This window comes from Ranitomeya imitator, chromosome 7 (assembly GCF_032444005.1).
Source record: "Ranitomeya imitator isolate aRanImi1 chromosome 7, aRanImi1.pri, whole genome shotgun sequence".
Lineage (NCBI taxonomy): Eukaryota > Metazoa > Chordata > Amphibia > Anura > Dendrobatidae > Ranitomeya > Ranitomeya imitator.
In genome coordinates, this window is record NC_091288.1 from 216,956,343 (window position 1) to 216,976,088 (window position 19,746).

Consider the following 19,746-nt stretch of genomic DNA (forward strand, 5'->3'; position numbering starts at 1 on the left):
TGTGCGTCCTCTAGTGGTTCTCCATATTACAGGTAGTACGTCCCTGGTATCATGTACAATGTGCTCCCTCTAGTGGTTCTCCATATTACAGGTAGTACGTCCCTGGTATCATGTACAATGTGCGCCCTCTAGTGGTTCTCCATATTACAGGTAGTATGTCCCTGGTGTCATGTACAATGTGCGCCCTCTAGTGTTTCTCCATATTACAGGTAGTATGTCCCTGGTATCATGTTCAATGTGCGCCCTCTAGTGGTTCTCCATATTACAGGTAGTATGTCCCTGGTGTCATGTACAATGTGCGCCCTCTAGTGTTTCTCCATATTACAGGTAGTACGTCCCTGGTATCATGTACAATGTGCGCCCTCTAGTGGTTCTCCATATTACAGGTAGTACGTCACTGGTATCATGTTCAATGTGCGCCCTCCTGTCAGTCAGAGACAAGAGGCATCAGGTGGGGAAAAGAGAGAGAGAGGCGCAAGAAAGCTGCAAGTGCAACCTCCAACCCCATTGCACTTGCAGCTCATTAGCATTCAGTTCAACTAGGGATTTTCAGCAAAATGGATTTCTACAAAAAAGGTCAAGATTTCATCGACATTAAAGCCCCTTTACATATCTGCCATTAGTTTAGGGTACGACGTCCTGATTAGAGATGGGGGAACCCAAACAATAAAGTTTGGCGTCTGTACCGAAAGATCCAGAGACTAAATGACGCACTCGTCCCTGAGACGTCTTCCACATATGATGGAGTAAAGATTTCACAATTATAGAGTTCACCTATCGCTCATCGGTCCAGGATCTCTCTGTTGGTTTAGCGAGTGCCAGAAGGACCTGCAGCCATTTGCCTTATTTCTGCAGCTGCCGACATAAGTCGTAATGTCCACTGCTGCCAAATGTTTTCTCCATGGAATAGGAGTAAAGAAGAGAATATTTCCAGGGGATTTATGACAAAGTCTAAGAAGGTTTTTGTTCCATTCAACAATGTCCTGCTTTCATAAATGAGGAGACCAAACAATGAATGTGGGGGGCCCAATTTGAACATTGACATTGTGCCCTGTGATTTCTATGTGCTCCGCTGCCTGCAATGCAAAGTACATAATGTTCTCTCCTTCAATGTGACTGGTCTTCTTCTTCATTACAGGCAGATTATACAGGGCCATAGAGCTACATCTCTATATATCAGTGTATTTCTATGGATGTATCTCAATGTATTCTAGGTGTAAAATAACAAAGTCAGATTTTATTTCTTCCTTTCAAATTACTAAAATTAATGAAGAACATTTACAATAATGACTTTTTTCCTGCTCTTTTTAAAAAATAAACACAAATCAGCAAATAACAGACATGTTTAGTGTCCTTGTAATCGTAACAATCAGCACAACACCGATCAGCTTATTTACGGTGATTGGTAAATGGTGTCAAAAAATGGTAGAATTGATTTATTTCCTAATTAAACTCAAATTTATAATAATAATATAACGTTGAGGTCGTGTTCACACAGTGTAAATGCTGCGTGTTTTCTGCAGGATCCGCACCTCATGATACAATAACTATCTCGATTATTATATTTACGCTGCATTTTTTATGTCTTTTCCATCTGTTTGATGCATTTTTTATGCAGATTTGAAGCTGCATTTTTTATATAATAGAAAAGATTCTGCATTTAAAAGGGTAACTGCATTTTTTTCTTGCATTTTTCAGGCTTCACAGATTAAAAAAATGCAGAGTTCAGCAGCGTCATTAGGCCGGTTTCCGGAGGTGACAGTTTCCTCACGTACCGGAGCCACTGACACACGTAGACACATTAAAATCAATGCATCTGTTCAGATGTCATTGATTTTTTGCGGACCGTGTCTCCGTGTGCCAAACACGGAGACATGTCAGTGTTCGTGGGAGCGCACGGATTACACGGAGCCATTGAAGTCAATGGATCCGTGTAAAACACGTACCGCACACGGACGTTGTCCGTGTGCAGTCCGTGTGCCGTGCAGGAGACAGCGCTACAGTAAGCGCTGTCCCCCCCACTGGTGCTGAAGCCGCGATTCATATCTTCTCTGTAGCAGCGTTTGCTGTAGAGAAGATATGAATAATCGTGTTCAAAATAAAGATCTATGTGCCCACCCCCTGTGCACTCGCCCGCTGTTCTTAAAATACTCACCCGGCTCCCTCGCTGGCTGGCGCTGCTTCCTGTCCTGGCCGCACCTTCTACTGTATGAGCGGTCACGTGGGGCCGCCGATTACAGTCATGAATAAGCGGCTCCACCTCTCATAGGGGTGGAGCCGCATATTCATTACTGTAAATGAGCGGCCCCACGTGACCGCATATAGGAGAAGCCGCGGCCAGGGAACTAGCCGGGTGAGCACACGGCCAAACACGGAGACACGGTCCACAAAAAATCACTGACATCTGAACAGATGCAGTGAATTTTATGTGTCAACGTGTGTCAGTGTCTCCAGTACATGAGGAAACTGTCACCTCACGTACCGGAGACACTGACATGTGAGACTACCCTTAGACACAGAGGGCAGCAGTTCTCATGAATTCACATCCATTTTGTTTGCACAGTTCGGCAGTGTTCACACTTGGTGTAAATGCTGCGGTTTTTTCTGCTACTTTTTTTGTGCAGAAAATCTGCTGCTTTTAACAGTCCAAACAAACTGGATGTAATTTCATATAACTCCGGCCCGCTGTGGTCTGAAGACGCTGCTGAACTCTGGGGTCTTGGGGCTTTTATTCTTAATTAGGAGCCTGAAAAAAACCACATAAAAATCGCAGTTGTAGTTTTTTTTGCAGTTTTAAAAAAAACTAATTAAAAACTCGTCTTCACATCTGCACCAAAGACGATCAAAAGAAGAAAAAATGCATAAAAAACGCAGCAACAATGTAATATTCAGAGCAGATTGTTATTGTGCAGTTTGGTGCGGATCCTGCAGAGGAAGAATCGCAGCATTTCTGTATTTTCTTCATTTTGGCATTTTGTGTGTTAATCTCAGCGCTTCTATCACCACATGGAGATCACAGGGGACGTCGCCCATTACTGAGCAGTGACTCCATCTGACAGAAGAGATCTACAGGAGAAGTGACGCTCTCCATGAGGACCGGGCCGGAGAAAGGCGCCGTCGTCATCTGTGGGGTTAGTTCACACTTGTCGGTGGACGCTCCCTGTAGTCACCGAGGGGTTTACTCCAGGGGAGAGATTCCACCATGGGGTCAGAGAAGGAGTGAGGAGCCCGGACACAATGTCAGGAGGAAGACGGCCACGTTCCAGGGGAATCACTATATACTCAACCTGTGCTGGAGAATAACACTGCGCTGATGTGTGAGGCCTCGTTCACACACGGGTTATTCATGGACGTGGTGTTCACAGACGGACTGTACCAGGTACATGATCTACGGGGATGTTCACATGTCCCTGGTGTTTGTGGGCCGAGCGTTCAGCATAAGATCACGGCAACATGTCCGTTGCTGATACAAGTCACAGATCAGGTCTATGGGTCTGAGAAAATCACACCCAGCACACGGACGGCGTCAGCGCCACCAAGGCCTCGTTCACTCATCAGTATTTCTTCGACAAAACCAGGAGCGTCTCCTCACACAGGACATGTGACAATATTCCAAGTGTAGTTTTTATTTGTAAGCTCCACTCCTGGTTTTGGCCTACAAAATACTGAGGTAAAAAACTGATCAAATACTGAACGTGTGAACGTGGACTAATAGAGAGAAGTTTTGCAATTATCTAAGAAAATTACTAATAAAACACTGATGGCAAAAACTGATCTAACATTGATAAAAAATGAGAACAAAACCACTGATGAACAACGGTCCAACATTTCATCGATGTCTGAATGAGGCCTAATGATGAGTCCTTCATCAGCCACATACGGCGGCGTCTGCCGGACTCCGACTGTACGGCCGGGGTCACACTTGTGAGTTCAATGCGAGAAACTCGCGCATCAAGTCCTGGCACTGCCGCCGGCACTCAAGACCAGAGCGTGCGGATACATGTATTTCTATGCAGCTGAACGCTCCGATCCCGAGTGCCGGCGGCAGTGCCAGGACTTGATGTGGGAGACTCGCATTGAGTTCACAAGTGTGACCCCGGCCTATATCTCAGCCTGATAGGAAGAGGTGGAGATGAATTTTATTTCACCCAAATCAAGATTTCCAAAGGTCTCTTCTTATGATGAACTAAAGTTTTATGAGTCCTCTGCTTCCTTCTCCTTCCTTGAACTGATGGTGGATTCTCTTGATGATCAGGTGGAGTCACTACAACTCCTAATCCTACACCAGATCCTCATGGCTGATCAGTAAGGCTATGTGCAGGGCCGGCGTCAGCACCCGGCATACCCGGGCAAGTGCCGGGGCCCTGGCAAGACAGGGGGGCCCATTCAGGGCCGGCGTTAGGGGCAGGCAGCTGCTTAGGGCCCCCGCTCCCCCAGGGGCCCTCAGCGTGTGGCACATCAGCAGCCGCTATGAGGCCTCTGTGAGGCAGGGGGGCCACCTGTCACCAGCGCCAACTCCCCCGCCGCCGCATTGAACTATACCGGCGGTGTCTGCCGGTAAAGTTCAAAGCAAATGATGGAGGAGAGAGCGTCGCCTGACGCTCCCTCTCCCATCATTCCCCACTCTGCCTCTGACACTGCCGCTGCGGATGCGCGATGACGTCATCGCGCACTCGCTGTGTGTCAGGCAGTGGAGCAGCAGCCGCCGAGACTGGAGCAGGGAGCAGCGCGCAGCGTGGCACATTGAGAGGCGAGGAGTTTTTTTTTTTTTTAACTATAACAGTGAGTACTGGACTATGGGGCCATTCTTGGGGGAAGGGGGGTTGTGTTGTATACTACATGTCTGTGCTATAAACTACATGGGTGTGTTATATACTACGTGGGCTGTGCTATATACTATATGGGCTGTTATATACTACGTGGGCTGTGCTATATACTACGTGTTCTTTGCTATATACCATATGGGCTGTTATATGCTACGTGGGCTGTGCTGTATACTACATGTCTGTGCTATATACTACATGGCTGTGGTATATACTACATGGGCTTGGCTATATACTACATGGCTGTTCTATATACTACATGGGCCATGTTATAAACTATGTGGCTGTGCTATATACTATACAGTATGGGCTGTTATATGCTACGTGGGCTGTGCTACAGTATATACTACATGGCTGTTCTATATACTACGTGGGCCGTGTTATATACTACGTGGGCTGTTATATGCTACGTGGCTGTGCTATATACTACATGGCTGTGCTACATACTACGTGGGCTGTGTTATATACTACGTTGCTGTGTTATATACTACGTGGGCTGTGTTATATACTACATGGCTGTGTCATATGCAATCATGAATCGTGGTATGTGTTGAAGGGGGGACCCACTGAGACTCTCAAAAACCTGGAGCCGGCCCTGGCTATGTGCACAAGTCGCAGATTCCATTGCAAATTTTTTTGCTCGCCCTGCGTTTTACCTGCGGATTTAGTGCAATTTTTGTGCGGATTTCACCTGTGTTTTTACACCTGCGGATTCCTATTAAGGAATAGGTGTAAAACGCTGCGGAATCCACACAAAGAATTGACTTGCTGCAGAAAATAAACCGCAACAATTCTGTGGAATTTCCCACAGCTTCTGCACAGCAGATTTGGTTTTCCATAGCTTTACATGCTACTGTACAACACATGGAAAACAGCTGCAGATCAACGTCAAATCAGCTGTGGATACGCAGCCAAATCCGCAATGTGTGCACATACCTTAAGTGCTTTCTTCCTCATGTGAATCGGCAGTGAGCACAACCATGGAGCTGTAGGGGTTAATCATCCTGCACAGACTCTCCGCCCTTCTTATGTAAAGAAACTCACTTTGGTTCCTGCTCATTCCCATCACAATGGCGTCTGCGGAGCTGAGGGACGAGCTGAACTGCTCCATCTGCCTGAGCCTCTATACAGATCCCGTATCCCTGAGATGTGGACACAACTTCTGCCGCTCGTGTATTGTGAGTGTGCTGGATGCACAGGAGGCGGCTGGAGGGTATTCCTGTCCTGACTGCAGAGCAGAATATCCGGAGCGTCCGGCCCTGGAGAAGAACCGAAAGCTGAGGAACATAGTGGAGCGTTTCTCATCTACTCAACCTGATATGGAGGAGACCAGAATCTTCTGTACTTACTGTACAAAGTCTCCTGTACCGGCTGTAAGAACATGTCTGCAGTGTGAGACCTCTCTATGTAACGACCACCTGACAGCCCACAATAAGACAGTGGATCATATATTAATAGATCCCACAAGACCTTTTGGCAACACAAAATGTTCCCTCCACAAGAAGATTCTGGAGTATTACTGCCCGCAGGACGCGGCTTGTCTGTGTGTGTCTTGCTGCCTGGTTGGTGAACACCGAGGACACCAGGTTGAACTTTTACATGAGACTTCTGAGAAGAAGAAGAAGAAACTGAGGAAATATCTGGATGAACTAAATCCACAAAAAGTAGATATTCAGACAAGAGTTCAGAATCTGCAGGATCATAAGAGGAAGATCCAGGAGAAAGCCTCCGATGAGAGGAAGAACATCAGTAAGATATTTATGGACATTAAGAAGCAACTGAAAATGGCAGAAAAGAAAGCGCTGAGCGAGGTCTCCAGACAGGAGGAGAAGATTGTGTCCCAGATATCTGATCTGATTAGGAAGCTGGAAATACAGGAGGACGAGCTGAACAAGAAGATGCATCACTTGGAGATGTGTCTTGTCACCGACCCAATAAGACTCTTAGAAGAAAGTGACATTACAGAATGTAGTCATGGAGGAGATGAGGACACAGGAGGAGATGGTGATGAGGACACAGGAGGAGATGATGGAGAGGTCAGTAATGAGGAGGATCTGGATGAGGTTCTGATCTCACTGACCTTACACCGATCTATGAGGGATATTGTCACCAATGTAATGTCAGAGTTCGGGGTCCATGTCCCAGACATATTGCTGGATGTGGACACTGCTCATAGAAGGGTGAAGATATCAGAAGATCTGAAAACGGCAACAGATTCAGAAGAAAAACAGGAGAAACCAGAATCACCAGAGAGATTTACAAGATCTGTCCAGGTGTTAAGCGGATGTGTCTTTTCCTCAGGACAACATTACTGGGAGGTAGAGTGGAACCAGATAGGAGAATTTGGCAGCGGATTGTCCTATCCCAGTATAGAAAGGGAAGGACGACAGTCTGGTATTGGATTTAATGATAAATCGTGGTGTTTGGATATGTATAATGGAGGATATGAAGTATGGCACAACACAAATGTATTAACTCTCAGTGAAAATCCAACATGTCCAACACTTGGAGTCTTCTTAGACTATGAGGCCGGGCGTCTGTCCTTCTATGAGCTGTGTGACCCCATCAGACACTTACACACCTTCACCGCCTCCTTCACTGAACCCCTCCATGTTGTCTTCTATGTGAATGGTGGAGCCTCTGTTACAATAAGAAGCTGAGGCCGATGTCGTCCCTGTAGATCAGATGAAGAATCAATGATTGAGCAGAATGTGAATATTAATGGGTGAATTGTCCTGAGACTGATAATTGTTGTTCAATAAAGGGTTAATCCTATCTGATAAAGTGCTGAACTTTTTGATGATATTCAAATTTAGTGAGAAGCACTTGTATGTCAGTGCTGTCTGATTACTTCTAGAACTTTCCATTAATACTGTCAAAGTGCGCTCTCTAGTGGGACGTGATATCGGTGATTTCTCATTCTTCCTTCTATACAGAGAACTAGTCATCTCTGAAGCTGGTATCATGTACAATGTGCGCCCTCTAGTCGTTCTCCATATTACAGGTAGTATATCCCTGGTATCATGTACAGTGTGCGCCCTCTAGTGGTTCTCCATATTACAGGTAGTACGTCCCTGGTATCATGTACAATGTGCGCCCTCTAGTGGTTCTCCATATTACAGGTAGTACGTCCCTGGTGTCATGTACAATGTGCATCCTCTAGTGGTTCTCCATATTACAGGTAGTATGTCCCTGGTATCATGTACAGTGTGCGCCCTCTAGTGGTTCTCCATATTACAGGTAGTACGTCCCTGGTATCATGTATAATGTGCGCCCTCTAGAGGTTCTCCATATTACAGGTAGTACGTCCCTGGTGTCATGTACAATGTGCATCCTCTAGTGGTTCTCCATATTACAGGTAGTACGTCCCTGGTATCATGTACAATGTGCGCCCTCTAGTGGTTCTCCATATTACAGGTAGTACGTCCCTGGTATCATGTACAATGTGCGCCCTCTGGTGGTTCTCCATTATTTCAGGTAGTACGTCCCTGGTATCATGTACAATGTGCGCCCTCTAGTGGTTCTCCATATTACAGGTAGTACGTCCCTGGTATCATGTACAATGTGCGCCCTCTAGTGGTTCTCCATATTACAGGTAGTACGTCCCTGGTTTCATGTACAATGTGCGCCCTCTAGTCGTTCTCCATATTACAGGTACCACGTCCCTGGTATCATGTACAATGTGCATCCTCTAGTGGTTCTCCATATTACAGGTAGTATGTCCCTGGTATCATGTACAATGTGCGCCCTCTAGTGGTACTCCATATTACAGGCAGTATGTCCCTGGTATCACGTACAATGTGCACCCTCTAGTGGTTCTCCATATTACAGGTAGTACGTCCCTGGTGTCATGTACAATGTGCGTCCTCTAGTGGTTCTCCATATTACAGGTAGTACGTCCCTGGTATCCTGTACAATGTGCGCCCTCTAGAGGTTCTCCATATCACAGGTAGTACGTCCCTGGTATCATGTACAATGTGCTCCCTCTAGTGGTTCTCCATATTACAGGTAGTACGTCCCTGGTATCACGTACAATGTGCACCCTCTAGTGGTTCTCCATATTACAGGTAGTATGTCCCTGGTATCATGTACAATGTGCACCCTCTAGTGGTTCTCCATATTATAGGTAGTATGTCCCTGGTATCATGTACAATGTGCGCCCTCTAGTGGTTCTCCATATTACAGGTAGTACGTCCCTGGTATCATGTACAATGTGCGCCCTCTAGTGGTTCTCCATATTACAGGTAGTACGTCCCTGGTATCATGTACAATGTGCGCTCTCTAGTGGTTCTCCATATTACAGGTAGTACGTCCCTGGTATCATGTACAATGTGCGCCCTCTAGTGGTTTTCCATATTACAGGTAGTATGTCCCTGGTATCATGTACAATGTGCGCCCTCTAGTGGTTCTCCATATTATAGGTAGTATGTCCCTGGTATCATGTACAATGTGCGCCCTCTAGTGGTTCTCCATATTACAGGTAGTACGTCCCTGGTATCATGTACAATGTGCGCCCTCTAGTGGTTCTCCATATTACAGGTAGTACGTCCCTGGTATCATGTACAATGTGCGCCCTCTAGTGGTTCTCCATATTACAGGTAGTACGTCCCTGGTATCATGTACAGTGTGCTCCCTCTAGTGGTTCTCCATATTACGGGTAGTATGTCCCTGGTATCATGTACAATGTGCGCCCTCTAGTGGTTCTCCATATTACAGGTAGTACGTCCCTGGTATCATGTACAGTGTGCTCCCTCTAGTGGTTCTCCATATTACGGGTAGTACGTCCCTGGTATCATGTACAATGTGCGCCCTCTAGTGGTTCTCCATATTACAGGTAGTACGTCCCTGGTATCATGTACAATGTGCGCCCTCTAGTGGTTCTCCATATTACAGGTAGTACGTCCCTGGTATCATGTACAATGTGCTCCCTCTAGTGGTTCTCCATATTACAGGTAGTACGTCCCTGGTATCATGTACAATGTGCTCCCTCTAGTGGTTCTCCATATTACAGGTAGTACGTCCCTAGTATCATGTACAATGTGCGCCCTCTAGTGGTTCTCCATATTACAGGTAGTACGTCCCTGGTATCATGTACAATGTGCTCCCTCTAGTGGTTCTCCATATTACAGGTAGTACGTCCCTAGTATCATGTACAATGTGCGCCCTCTAGTGGTTCTCCATATTACAGGTACCACGTCCCTGGTATCATGTACAGTGTGCTCCCTCTAGTGGTTCTCCATATTACGGGTAGTACGTCCCTGGTATCATGTACAATGTGCGCCCTCTAGTCGTTCTCCATATTACAGGTACCACGTCCCTGGTATCATGTACAATGTGCGCCCTCTAGTGGTTCTCCATATTACAGGTAGTACGTCCCTGGTATCATGTACAATGTGCTCCCTCTAGTGGTTCTCCATATTACAGGTAGTACGTCCCTGGTATCATGTACAATGTGCGCCCTCTAGTGGTTTTCCATATTACAGGTAGTATGTCCCTGGTATCATGTACAATGTGCGCCCTCTAGTGGTTCTCCATATTACAGGTAGTACGTCCCTGGTATCATGTACAATGTGCGCCCTCTAGTGGTTCTCCATATTACAGGTAGTACGTCCCTGGTATCATGTACAATGTGCGCCCTCTAGTGGTTCTCCATATTACAGGTAGTACGTCCCTGGTATCATGTACAGTGTGCTCCCTCTAGTGGTTCTCCATATTACGGGTAGTACGTCCCTGGTATCATGTACAATGTGCGCCCTCTAGTCGTTCTCCATATTACAGGTACCACGTCCCTGGTATCATGTACAATGTGCGCCCTCTAGTGGTTCTCCATATTACAGGTAGTACGTCCCTAGTATCATGTACAATGTGCGCCCTCTAGTGGTTCTCCATATTACAGGTAGTACGTCCCTAGTATCATGTACAATGTGCGCCCTCTAGTGGTTCTCCATATTACAGGTACCACGTCCCTGGTATCATGTACAATGTGCGCCCTCTAGTGGTTCTCCATATTACAGGTACCACGTCCCTGGTATCATGTACAATGTGCGCCCTCTAGTGGTTCTCCATATTACAGGTAGTACGTCCCTAGTATCATGTACAATGTGCGCCCTCTAGTGGTTCTCCATATTACAGGTACCACGTCCCTGGTATCATGTACAATGTGCGCCCTCTAGTGGTTCTCCATATTATAGGTAGTATGTCCCTGGTATCATGTACAATGTGCGCCCTCTAGTGGTTCTCCATATTACAGGTAGTACGTCCCTGGTATCATGTACAGTGTGCTCCCTCTAGTGGTTCTCCATATTACGGGTAGTACGTCCCTGGTATCATGTACAATGTGCGCCCTCTAGTCGTTCTCCATATTACAGGTACCACGTCCCTGGTATCATGTACAATGTGCGCCCTCTAGTGGTTCTCCATATTACAGGTAGTACGTCCCTGGTATCATGTACAATGTGCTCCCTCTAGTGGTTCTCCATATTACAGGTAGTACGTCCCTAGTATCATGTACAATGTGCGCCCTCTAGTGGTTCTCCATATTACAGGTAGTACGTCCCTGGTATCATGTACAATGTGCGCCCTCTAGTCGTTCTCCATATTACAGGTACCACGTCCCTGGTATCATGTACAATGTGCGCCCTCTAGTGGTTCTCCATATTACAGGTAGTACGTCCCTGGTATCATGTACAGTGTGCGCCCTCTAGTGGTTCTCCATATTACAGGTAGTACGTCCCTGGTATCATGTACAATGTGCGCCCTCTAGTGGTTCTCCATATTACAGGTAGTACGTCCCTGGTATCATGTACAATGTGCACCCTCTAGTGGTTCTCCATATTACAGGCAGTATGTCCCTGGTATCACGTACAATGTGCACCCTCTAGTGGTTCTCCATATTACAGGCAGTATGTCCCTGGTATCACGTACAATGTGCACCCTCTAGTGGTTCTCCATATTACGGGTAGTACGTCCCTGGTATCATGTACAATGTGCGCCCTCTAGTCGTTCTCCATATTACAGGTACCACGTCCCTGGTATCATGTACAATGTGCGCCCTCTAGTGGTTCTCCATATTACAGGTAGTACGTCCCTGGTATCATGTACAGTGTGCTCCCTCTAGTGGTTCTCCATATTACAGGTAGTACGTCCCTGGTATCATGTACAATGTGCTCCCGCTAGTGGTTCTCCATATTACAGGTAGTATGTCCCTGGTATCATGTACAATGTGCGCCCTCTAGTGGTTCTCCATATTACGGGTAGTACGTCCCTGGTATCATGTACAATGTGCATCCTCTAGTGGTTCTCCATATTACAGGTAGTATGTCCCTGGTATCATGTACAATGTGCGCCCTCTAGTGGTTCTCCATATTACAGGTAGTACGTCCCTGGTATCATGTACAATGTGCATCCTCTAGTGGTTCTCCATATTACAGGTAGTATGTCCCTGGTATCATGTACAATGTGCGCCCTCTAGTGGTTCTCCATATTACAGGTAGTACATCCCTGGTGTCATGTACAATGTGCGCCCTCTAGTGGTTCTCCATATTACAGGTAGTATGTCCCTGGTATCATGTACAATGTGCGCCCTCTAGTGGTTCTCCATATTACAGGTAGTACGTCCCTGGTATCATGTACAATGTGCGCCCTCTAGTGGTTCTCCATATTACAGGTAGTACGTCCCTAGTATCATGTACAATGTGCGCCCTCTAGTGGTTCTCCATATTACAGGTAGTACGTCCCTGGTATCATGTACAATGTGCGCCCTCTAGTGGTTCTTCATATTACAGGTACCACGTCCCTGGTATCATGTACAATGTGCGCCCTCTAGTGGTTCTCCATATTACAGGTAGTACGTCCCTGGTATCATGTACAATGTGCGCCCTCTAGTGGTTCCCCATATTACAGGTAGTACGTCCCTGGTGTCATGTACAATGTGCGCCCTCTAGTGGTTCTCCATATTACAGGTAGTATGTCCCTGGTATCATGTACAATGTGCGCCCTCTAGTGGTTCTCCATATTACAGGTAGTACGTCCCTGGTGTCATGTACAATGTGCGCCCTCTAGTGGTTCTCCATATTACAGGTAGTACGTCCCTAGTATCATGTACAATGTGCGCCCTCTAGTGGTTCTCCATATTACAGGTAGTCCATCCCTGGTTTCATGTACAATGTGCGCCCTCTAGTGGTTCTCCATATTACAGGTAGTACGTCCCTGGTGTCATGTACAGTGTGCGCCCTCTCGTAGTTCTTCATATTACAGGTAGAACGTCCCTGGTATTGTACAATGTGCGCCCTCTAGTAACATACATAGTAACATAGTAACATAGTTAGTAAGGCCGAAAAAAGACATTTGTCCATCCAGTTCAGCCTATATTCCATCATAATAAATACCCAGATCTACGTCCTTCTACAGAACCTAATAATTGTATGATACAATATTGTTCTGCTCCAGGAAGACATCCAGGCCTCTCTTGAACCCCTCGACTGAGTTCGCCATCACCACCTCCTCAGGCAAGCAATTCCAGATTCTCACTGCCCTAACAGTAAAGAATCCTCTTCTATGTTGGTGGAAAAACCTTCTCTCCTCCAGACGCAAAGAATGCCCCCTTGTGCCCGTCACCTTCCTTGGTATAAACAGATCCTCAGCGAGATATTTGTATTGTCCCCTTATATACAGTGGGGCAAAAAAGTATTTAGTCAGTCAGCAATAGTGCAAGTTCCACCACTTAAAAAGATGAGAGGCGTCTGTAATTTACATCATAGGTAGACCTCAACTATGGGAGACAAACTGAGAAAAAAAAATCCAGAAAATCACATTGTCTGTTTTTTTAACATTTTATTTGCATATTATGGTGGAAAATAAGTATTTGGTCAGAAACAAAATTTCATCTCAATACTTTGTAATATATTCTTTGTTGGCAATGACGGAGGTCAAACGTTTTCTGTAAGTCTTCACAAGGTTGCCACACACTGTTGTGGGTATGTTGGCCCATTCCTCCATGCAGATCTCCTCTAGAGCAGTGATGTTTTTGGCTTTTCGCTTGGCAACACGGACTTTCAACTCCCTCCAAAGGTTTTCTATAGGGTTGAGATCTGGAGACTGGCTAGGCCACTCCAGGACCTTGAAATGTTTCTTACGAAGCCACTCCTTCGTTGCCCTGGCGGTGTGCTTTGGATCATTGTCATGTTGAAAGACCCAGCCACGTTTCATCTTCAATGCCCTTGCTGATGGAAGGAGGTTTGCACTCAAAATCTCACGATATATGGCCCCATTCATTCTTTCATGTACCCGGATCAGTCGTCCTGGCCCCTTTGCAGAGAAACAGCCCCAAAGCATGATGTTTCCACCACCATGCTTTACAGTAGGTATGGTGTTTGATGGATGCAACTCAGTATTCTTTTTCCTCCAAACACGACAAGTTGTGTTTCTACCAAACAGTTCCAGTTTGGTTTCATCAGACCATAGGACATTCTCCCAAAACTCCTCTGGATCATCCAAATGCTCTCTAGCAAACTTCAGACGGGCCCGGACATGTACTGGCTTAAGCAGTGGGACACGTCTGGCACTGCAGGATCTGAGTCCATGGTGGCGTAGTGTGTTACTTATGGTAGGCCTTGTTACATTGGTCCCAGCTCTCTGCAGTTCATTCACTAGGACCCCCGCGTGGTTCTGGGATTTTTGCTCACCGTTCTTGTGATCATTCTGACCCCACGGGGAGGGATTTTGCGTGGAGCCCCAGATCGAGGGAGATTATCAGTGGTCTTGTATGTCTTCCATTTTCTAATTATTGCTCCCACTGATGATTTCTTCACTCCAAGCTGGTTGGCTATTGCAGATTCAGTCTTCCCAGCCTGGTGCAGGGCTACAATTTTGTTTCTGGTGTCCTTTGACAGCTCTTTGGTCTTCACCATAGTGGAGTTTGGAGTCAGACTGTTTGAGGGTGTGCACAGGTGTCTTTTTATACTGATAACAAGTTTAAACAGGTGCCATTACTACAGGTAATGAGTGGAGGAAAGAGGAGACTCTTAAAAAAGAAGTTACAGGTCTGTGAGAGCCAGAAATCTTGATTGTTTGTTTCTGACCAAATACTTATTTTCCACCATAATATGCAAATAAAATGATAAAAAAACAGACAATGTGATTTTCTGGATTTTTTTTTCTCAGTTTGTCTCCCATAGTTAAGGTCTACCTATGATGTAAATTACAGACGCCTCTCATCTTTTTAAGTGGTGGAACTTGCACTATTGCTGACTGACTAAATACTTTTTTGCCCCACTGTACTTATACATGGTTATTAGATCGCCCCTCAGTCGTCTTTTTTCTAGACTAAATAATCCTAATTTCGCTAATCTATCTGGGTATTGTAGTTCTCCCATCCCCTTTATTAATTTTGTTGCCCTCCTTTGTACTCTCTCTAGTTCCATTATATCCTTCCTGAGCACCGGTGCCCAAAACTGGACACAGTACTCCATGTGCGGTCTAACTAGGGATTTGTACAGAGGCAGTATAATGCTCTCATCATGTGTATCCAGACCTCTTTTAATGCACCCCATGATCCTGTTTGCCTTGGCAGCTGCTGCCTGGCACTGGCTGCTCCAGGTAAGTTTATCATTAACTAGGATCCCCAAGTCCTTCTCCCTGTCAGATTTACCCAGTGGTTTCCCGTTCAGTGTGTAATGGTGATATTGATTCCCTCTTCCCATGTGTATAACCTTACATTTATCATTGTTAAACCTCATCTGCCACCTTTCAGCCCAAGTTTCCAACTTATCGAGATCCATCTGTAGCAGAATACTATCTTCTCTTGTATTAACTGCTTTACATAGTTTTGTATCATCTGCAAATATCGATATTTTACTGTGTAAACCTTCTACCAGATCATTAATGAATATGTTGAAGAGAACCGGTCCCAATACTGACCCCTGCGGTACCCCACTGGTCACAGGGACCCAGTTAGAGACTATACCATTTATAACCACCCTCTGCTTTCTATCACTAAGCCAGTTACTAACCCATTTACACACATTTTCCCCCAGACCAAGCATTCTCATTTTGTGTACCAACCTCTTGTGCGGCACGGTATCAAACGCTTTGGAAAAATCGAGATATACCACGTCCAATGACTCACCGTGGTCCAGTCTATAGCTTACCTCTTCATAAAAACTGATTAGATTGGTTTGACAGGAGCGATTTCTCATAAACCCATGCTGATATGGAGTTAAACAGTTATTCTCATTGAGATAATCCAGAATAACATCCCTCAGAAACCCTTCAAATATTTTACCAACAATAGAGGTTAGACTTACTGGCCTATAATTTCCAGGTTCACTTTTAGAGCCCTTTTTGAATATTGGCACCACATTTGCTATGCGCCAGTCCTGCGGAACAGACCCTGTCGCTATAGAGTCACTAAAAATAAGAAATAATGGTTTATCTATTACATTACTTAGTTCTCTTAGTACTCGTGGGTGTATGCCATCCGGACCCGGAGATTTATCTATTTTAATCTTATTTAGCCGGTTTCGCACCTCTTCTTGGGTTAGATTGGTGACCCTTAATATAGGGTTTTCATTGTTTCTTGGGATTTCACCTAGCATTTCATTTTCCACCGTGAATACCGTGGAGAAGAAGGTGTTTAATATGTTAGCTTTTTCCTCGTCATCTACAACCATTCTTTCCTCACTATTTTTTAAGGGGCCTACATTTTCAGTTTTTATTCTTTTACTATTGATATAGTTGAAGAACAGTTTGGGATTAGTTTTACTCTCCTTAGCAATGTGCTTCTCTGTTTCCTTTTTGGCAGCTTTAATTAGTTTTTTAGATAAAGTATTTTTCTCCCTATAGTTTTTTAGAGCTTCAATGGTGCCATCCTGCTTTAGTAGTGCAAATGCTTTCTTTTTACTGTTAATTGCCTGTCTTACTTCTTTGCTTAGCCACATTGGGTTTTTCCTATTTCTAGTCCTTTTATTCCCACAAGGTATAAACCGCTTACACTGCCTATTTAGGATGTTCTTAAACATTTCCCATTTATTATCTGTATTCTCATTTCTGAGGATATTGTCCCAGTCTACCAGATTAAGGGCATCTCTAAGCTGTTCAAACTTTGCCTTCCTAAAGTTCAATGTTTTTGTGACTCCCTGACAAGCCCCCCTAGTGAAAGACAGGTGAAACTGCACAATATTGTGGTCGCTATTTCCTAGATGCCCGACCACCTGCAGATTTGTTATTCTGTCAGGTCTATTAGATAGTATTAGGTCTAAAAGTGCTGCTCCTCTGGTTGGATTCTGCACCAATTGTGAAAGATAATTTTTCTTGGTTATTAGCAGAAACCTGTTGCCTTTATGGGTTTCACAGGTTTCTGTTTCCCAGTTAATATCCGGGTAGTTAAAGTCCCCCATAACCAGGACCTCATTATGGGTTGCAGCTTCATCTATCTGCTTTAGAAGTAGACTTTCCATGCTTTCTGTTATATTTGGGGGTTTGTAACAGACCCCAATGAGAATTTTGTTACCATTTTTCTCTCCATGAATTTCGACCCATATGGACTCGACATCCTCATTTCCTTCGCTAATATCCTCCCTTAAAGTGGACTTTAGACAAGACTTTACATAGAGACTTTACATAGTGGTTCTCCATATTACAGGTAGTAGGTCCCTGGTATCATGTACAATGTGCAACCTCTAGTGGTTCTCCATATTACAGGTAGTATGTCCCTGGTATCATGTACAATGTGCACCCTCTAGTGGTTCTCCATATTACAGGTAGTATGTCCCTGGTATCATGTACAATGTGCAACCTCTAGTGGTTCTCCATATTACAGGTAGTATGTCCCTGGTATCATGTACAATGTGCTCCCTCTAGTGGTTCTCCATATTACAGGTAGTACGTCCCTGGTATCATGTACAATGTGCGTCCTCTAGTGGTTCTCTATATTACAGGTAGTACGTCTGTGGTATCATGTACAATGTGCGCCCTCTAGTTGTTCTCCATATTACAGGTAGTATGTCATTAGCGGTCTCAGTAGTCAGAGGTGGTGCTCGCCCGGTACAGATATTAGCGCCGCGCTCTGTTCTCAGCTCCACCTTTATACATTGCTTGATCACTCATTCTTGGCTCAGGTCCTCGGTGGTTGCAGCTCTCAGTTTTTATGACACTAATATTACAAATCCAATCCTAAACTACAGAAAATACGTCACATATTAGAAACCAGAATTCCTGTATACAGTCATTGACAGAAATTATGTCGTTTATCTATGTTATGTAAAAAACCCTCTGAAATGTGGTTCAGGTTAACAAAATAAATTGGCATCAATGCAGAAATATTAATCATTTAATGGACACAGAATGGTGAGATTTTGGCAAGACAAAAGTTTTGTCGCCTGGTCATATAATGCACCCAATCCTAGTTTACATCCTCACCTGTGCTCAGTAAATGATCGGTTAATTAGTGTGTGTGTATAAAAAGAAGCCCAGCACCCCAGACGTTCACTTGAACTGCATCTTGAGCTCTGACATCATGCCAAAAATCCACCCTGCGACCAAAGCCTGGATCATCAAGAGGCTGAAGACCAGATCCACTGCAAAGGTCGCTGGCACCTTTAATGTGCCTCAGTGTCAAGTACAAAGAATCAAAAAAAGATGTGAAGAGACTGGAGATGTTTGACAAGCCCAGGTCCTGCAGACCCCGCAAGACAACTGCTCAGGAGGAACATTTGTTGGTTACAAAATCCAAAGCAAGCCCCTCTTCCACTGCAGCAGAGCTCCAACAAGCCTGGTCACCTCAAGTCCCTGTGTCAACTAGAACAGTTTGTAGGATTCTGTCTCGAAATGGCCTCCATGGTGGAATCAGTGCCCAGAAGCCAGCACTAAACAAAAGGCAAATAAAAAACCGTGTGGCATTTGCAAAGTCCCACAGCCTGCTAAACAGATGGACACTGGAAAAGTGGCAGAAGGTGGATTTCTCTGATGAATCTTCTTACACCACAGCTGCCGCAAATACTGCAGGAGACCTACTGGAGCCCGTCTGGATCCAAAATACACCCAGAAAACAGTTACATTTGGTGGTGGAAAGACCATGGTCTGGGGTTACATTCAGTATGGGGGTGTGCGAAACATTTGCAAGGTGGAAGGCAATATCAATAGCCTAAAATATCAAGTAGTATTAGCTACCTCTTATATTCCAAATCATAAAAGGGGTCAAATTCTGCAGCAGGATGGTGCTCCATCCATACATCCAGCTCTACAACAAAGTTCCTCTAGGCAAAAAAGATCAAGGTGCTCAAGGACTGGCCAGCCCAGTCACCAGACCTGAACATCATTGAGCATGTTGGGGTAGGATGAAAGAGGAAGCTTGGAAGACAAAACCAAAGAATCTAGATGAACTCGGGGAGGCATGTAAGACGCCATTCTGTGCTATTCCTGATGACTTCATTAATAAACTATGAATCAGTGTTGAACCGCATGGATGCAGTCCTTCAAGCTCATGGAAGTCACACAAAATATTAAATATGGCTCTAATAGCACCACAACTTCATTCACCAACGTTATGCAACATATATTTGTATTTTAAGTTCATTATTTGTTTGAATATCACATCACTTTCTGTGGGCGACAGAACTTTTGTCTTGCCAAAATCTGACCATTCTGTGTCCATTAACTGATCAATATTTCTGCATTGATTTTCTTAACCTAAACCACGTTTCGGAGGGTCTCAGCTTTCAAAACAATAATTTATAGAACCAATGGATGAATTTAACATCAGGTTATAAACTTTTATTTACATTATATGGATAAGCGACATAACTTCTCTTAGGGAGTGTATTTGTCCCCTGAAGAGCTCCATATTCGGCCGTCCTGTAGATATCACTGGTCACACACATGTAGACATGTACAAGTGGGGCGTCATGGGTGGGTCGTGGTAAGGACC

The 19,746-nt window shown here is 44.9% G+C and overlaps 1 protein-coding gene across 1 annotated transcript; it reads left to right on the forward strand.

Annotated features, from left to right (window-relative positions):
* The first annotated feature begins 5,886 nt into the window (after positions 1-5,886).
* LOC138645525 (E3 ubiquitin/ISG15 ligase TRIM25-like) lies at positions 5,887-7,598 on the forward strand. Its single transcript, XM_069734913.1, has one exon. It carries the CDS (start codon positions 5,894-5,896, stop codon positions 7,481-7,483), a length of 1,590 nt encoding a protein of 529 aa, XP_069591014.1. The 5' UTR covers positions 5,887-5,893; the 3' UTR covers positions 7,484-7,598.
* Positions 7,599-19,746: the final 12,148 nt, after the last annotated feature.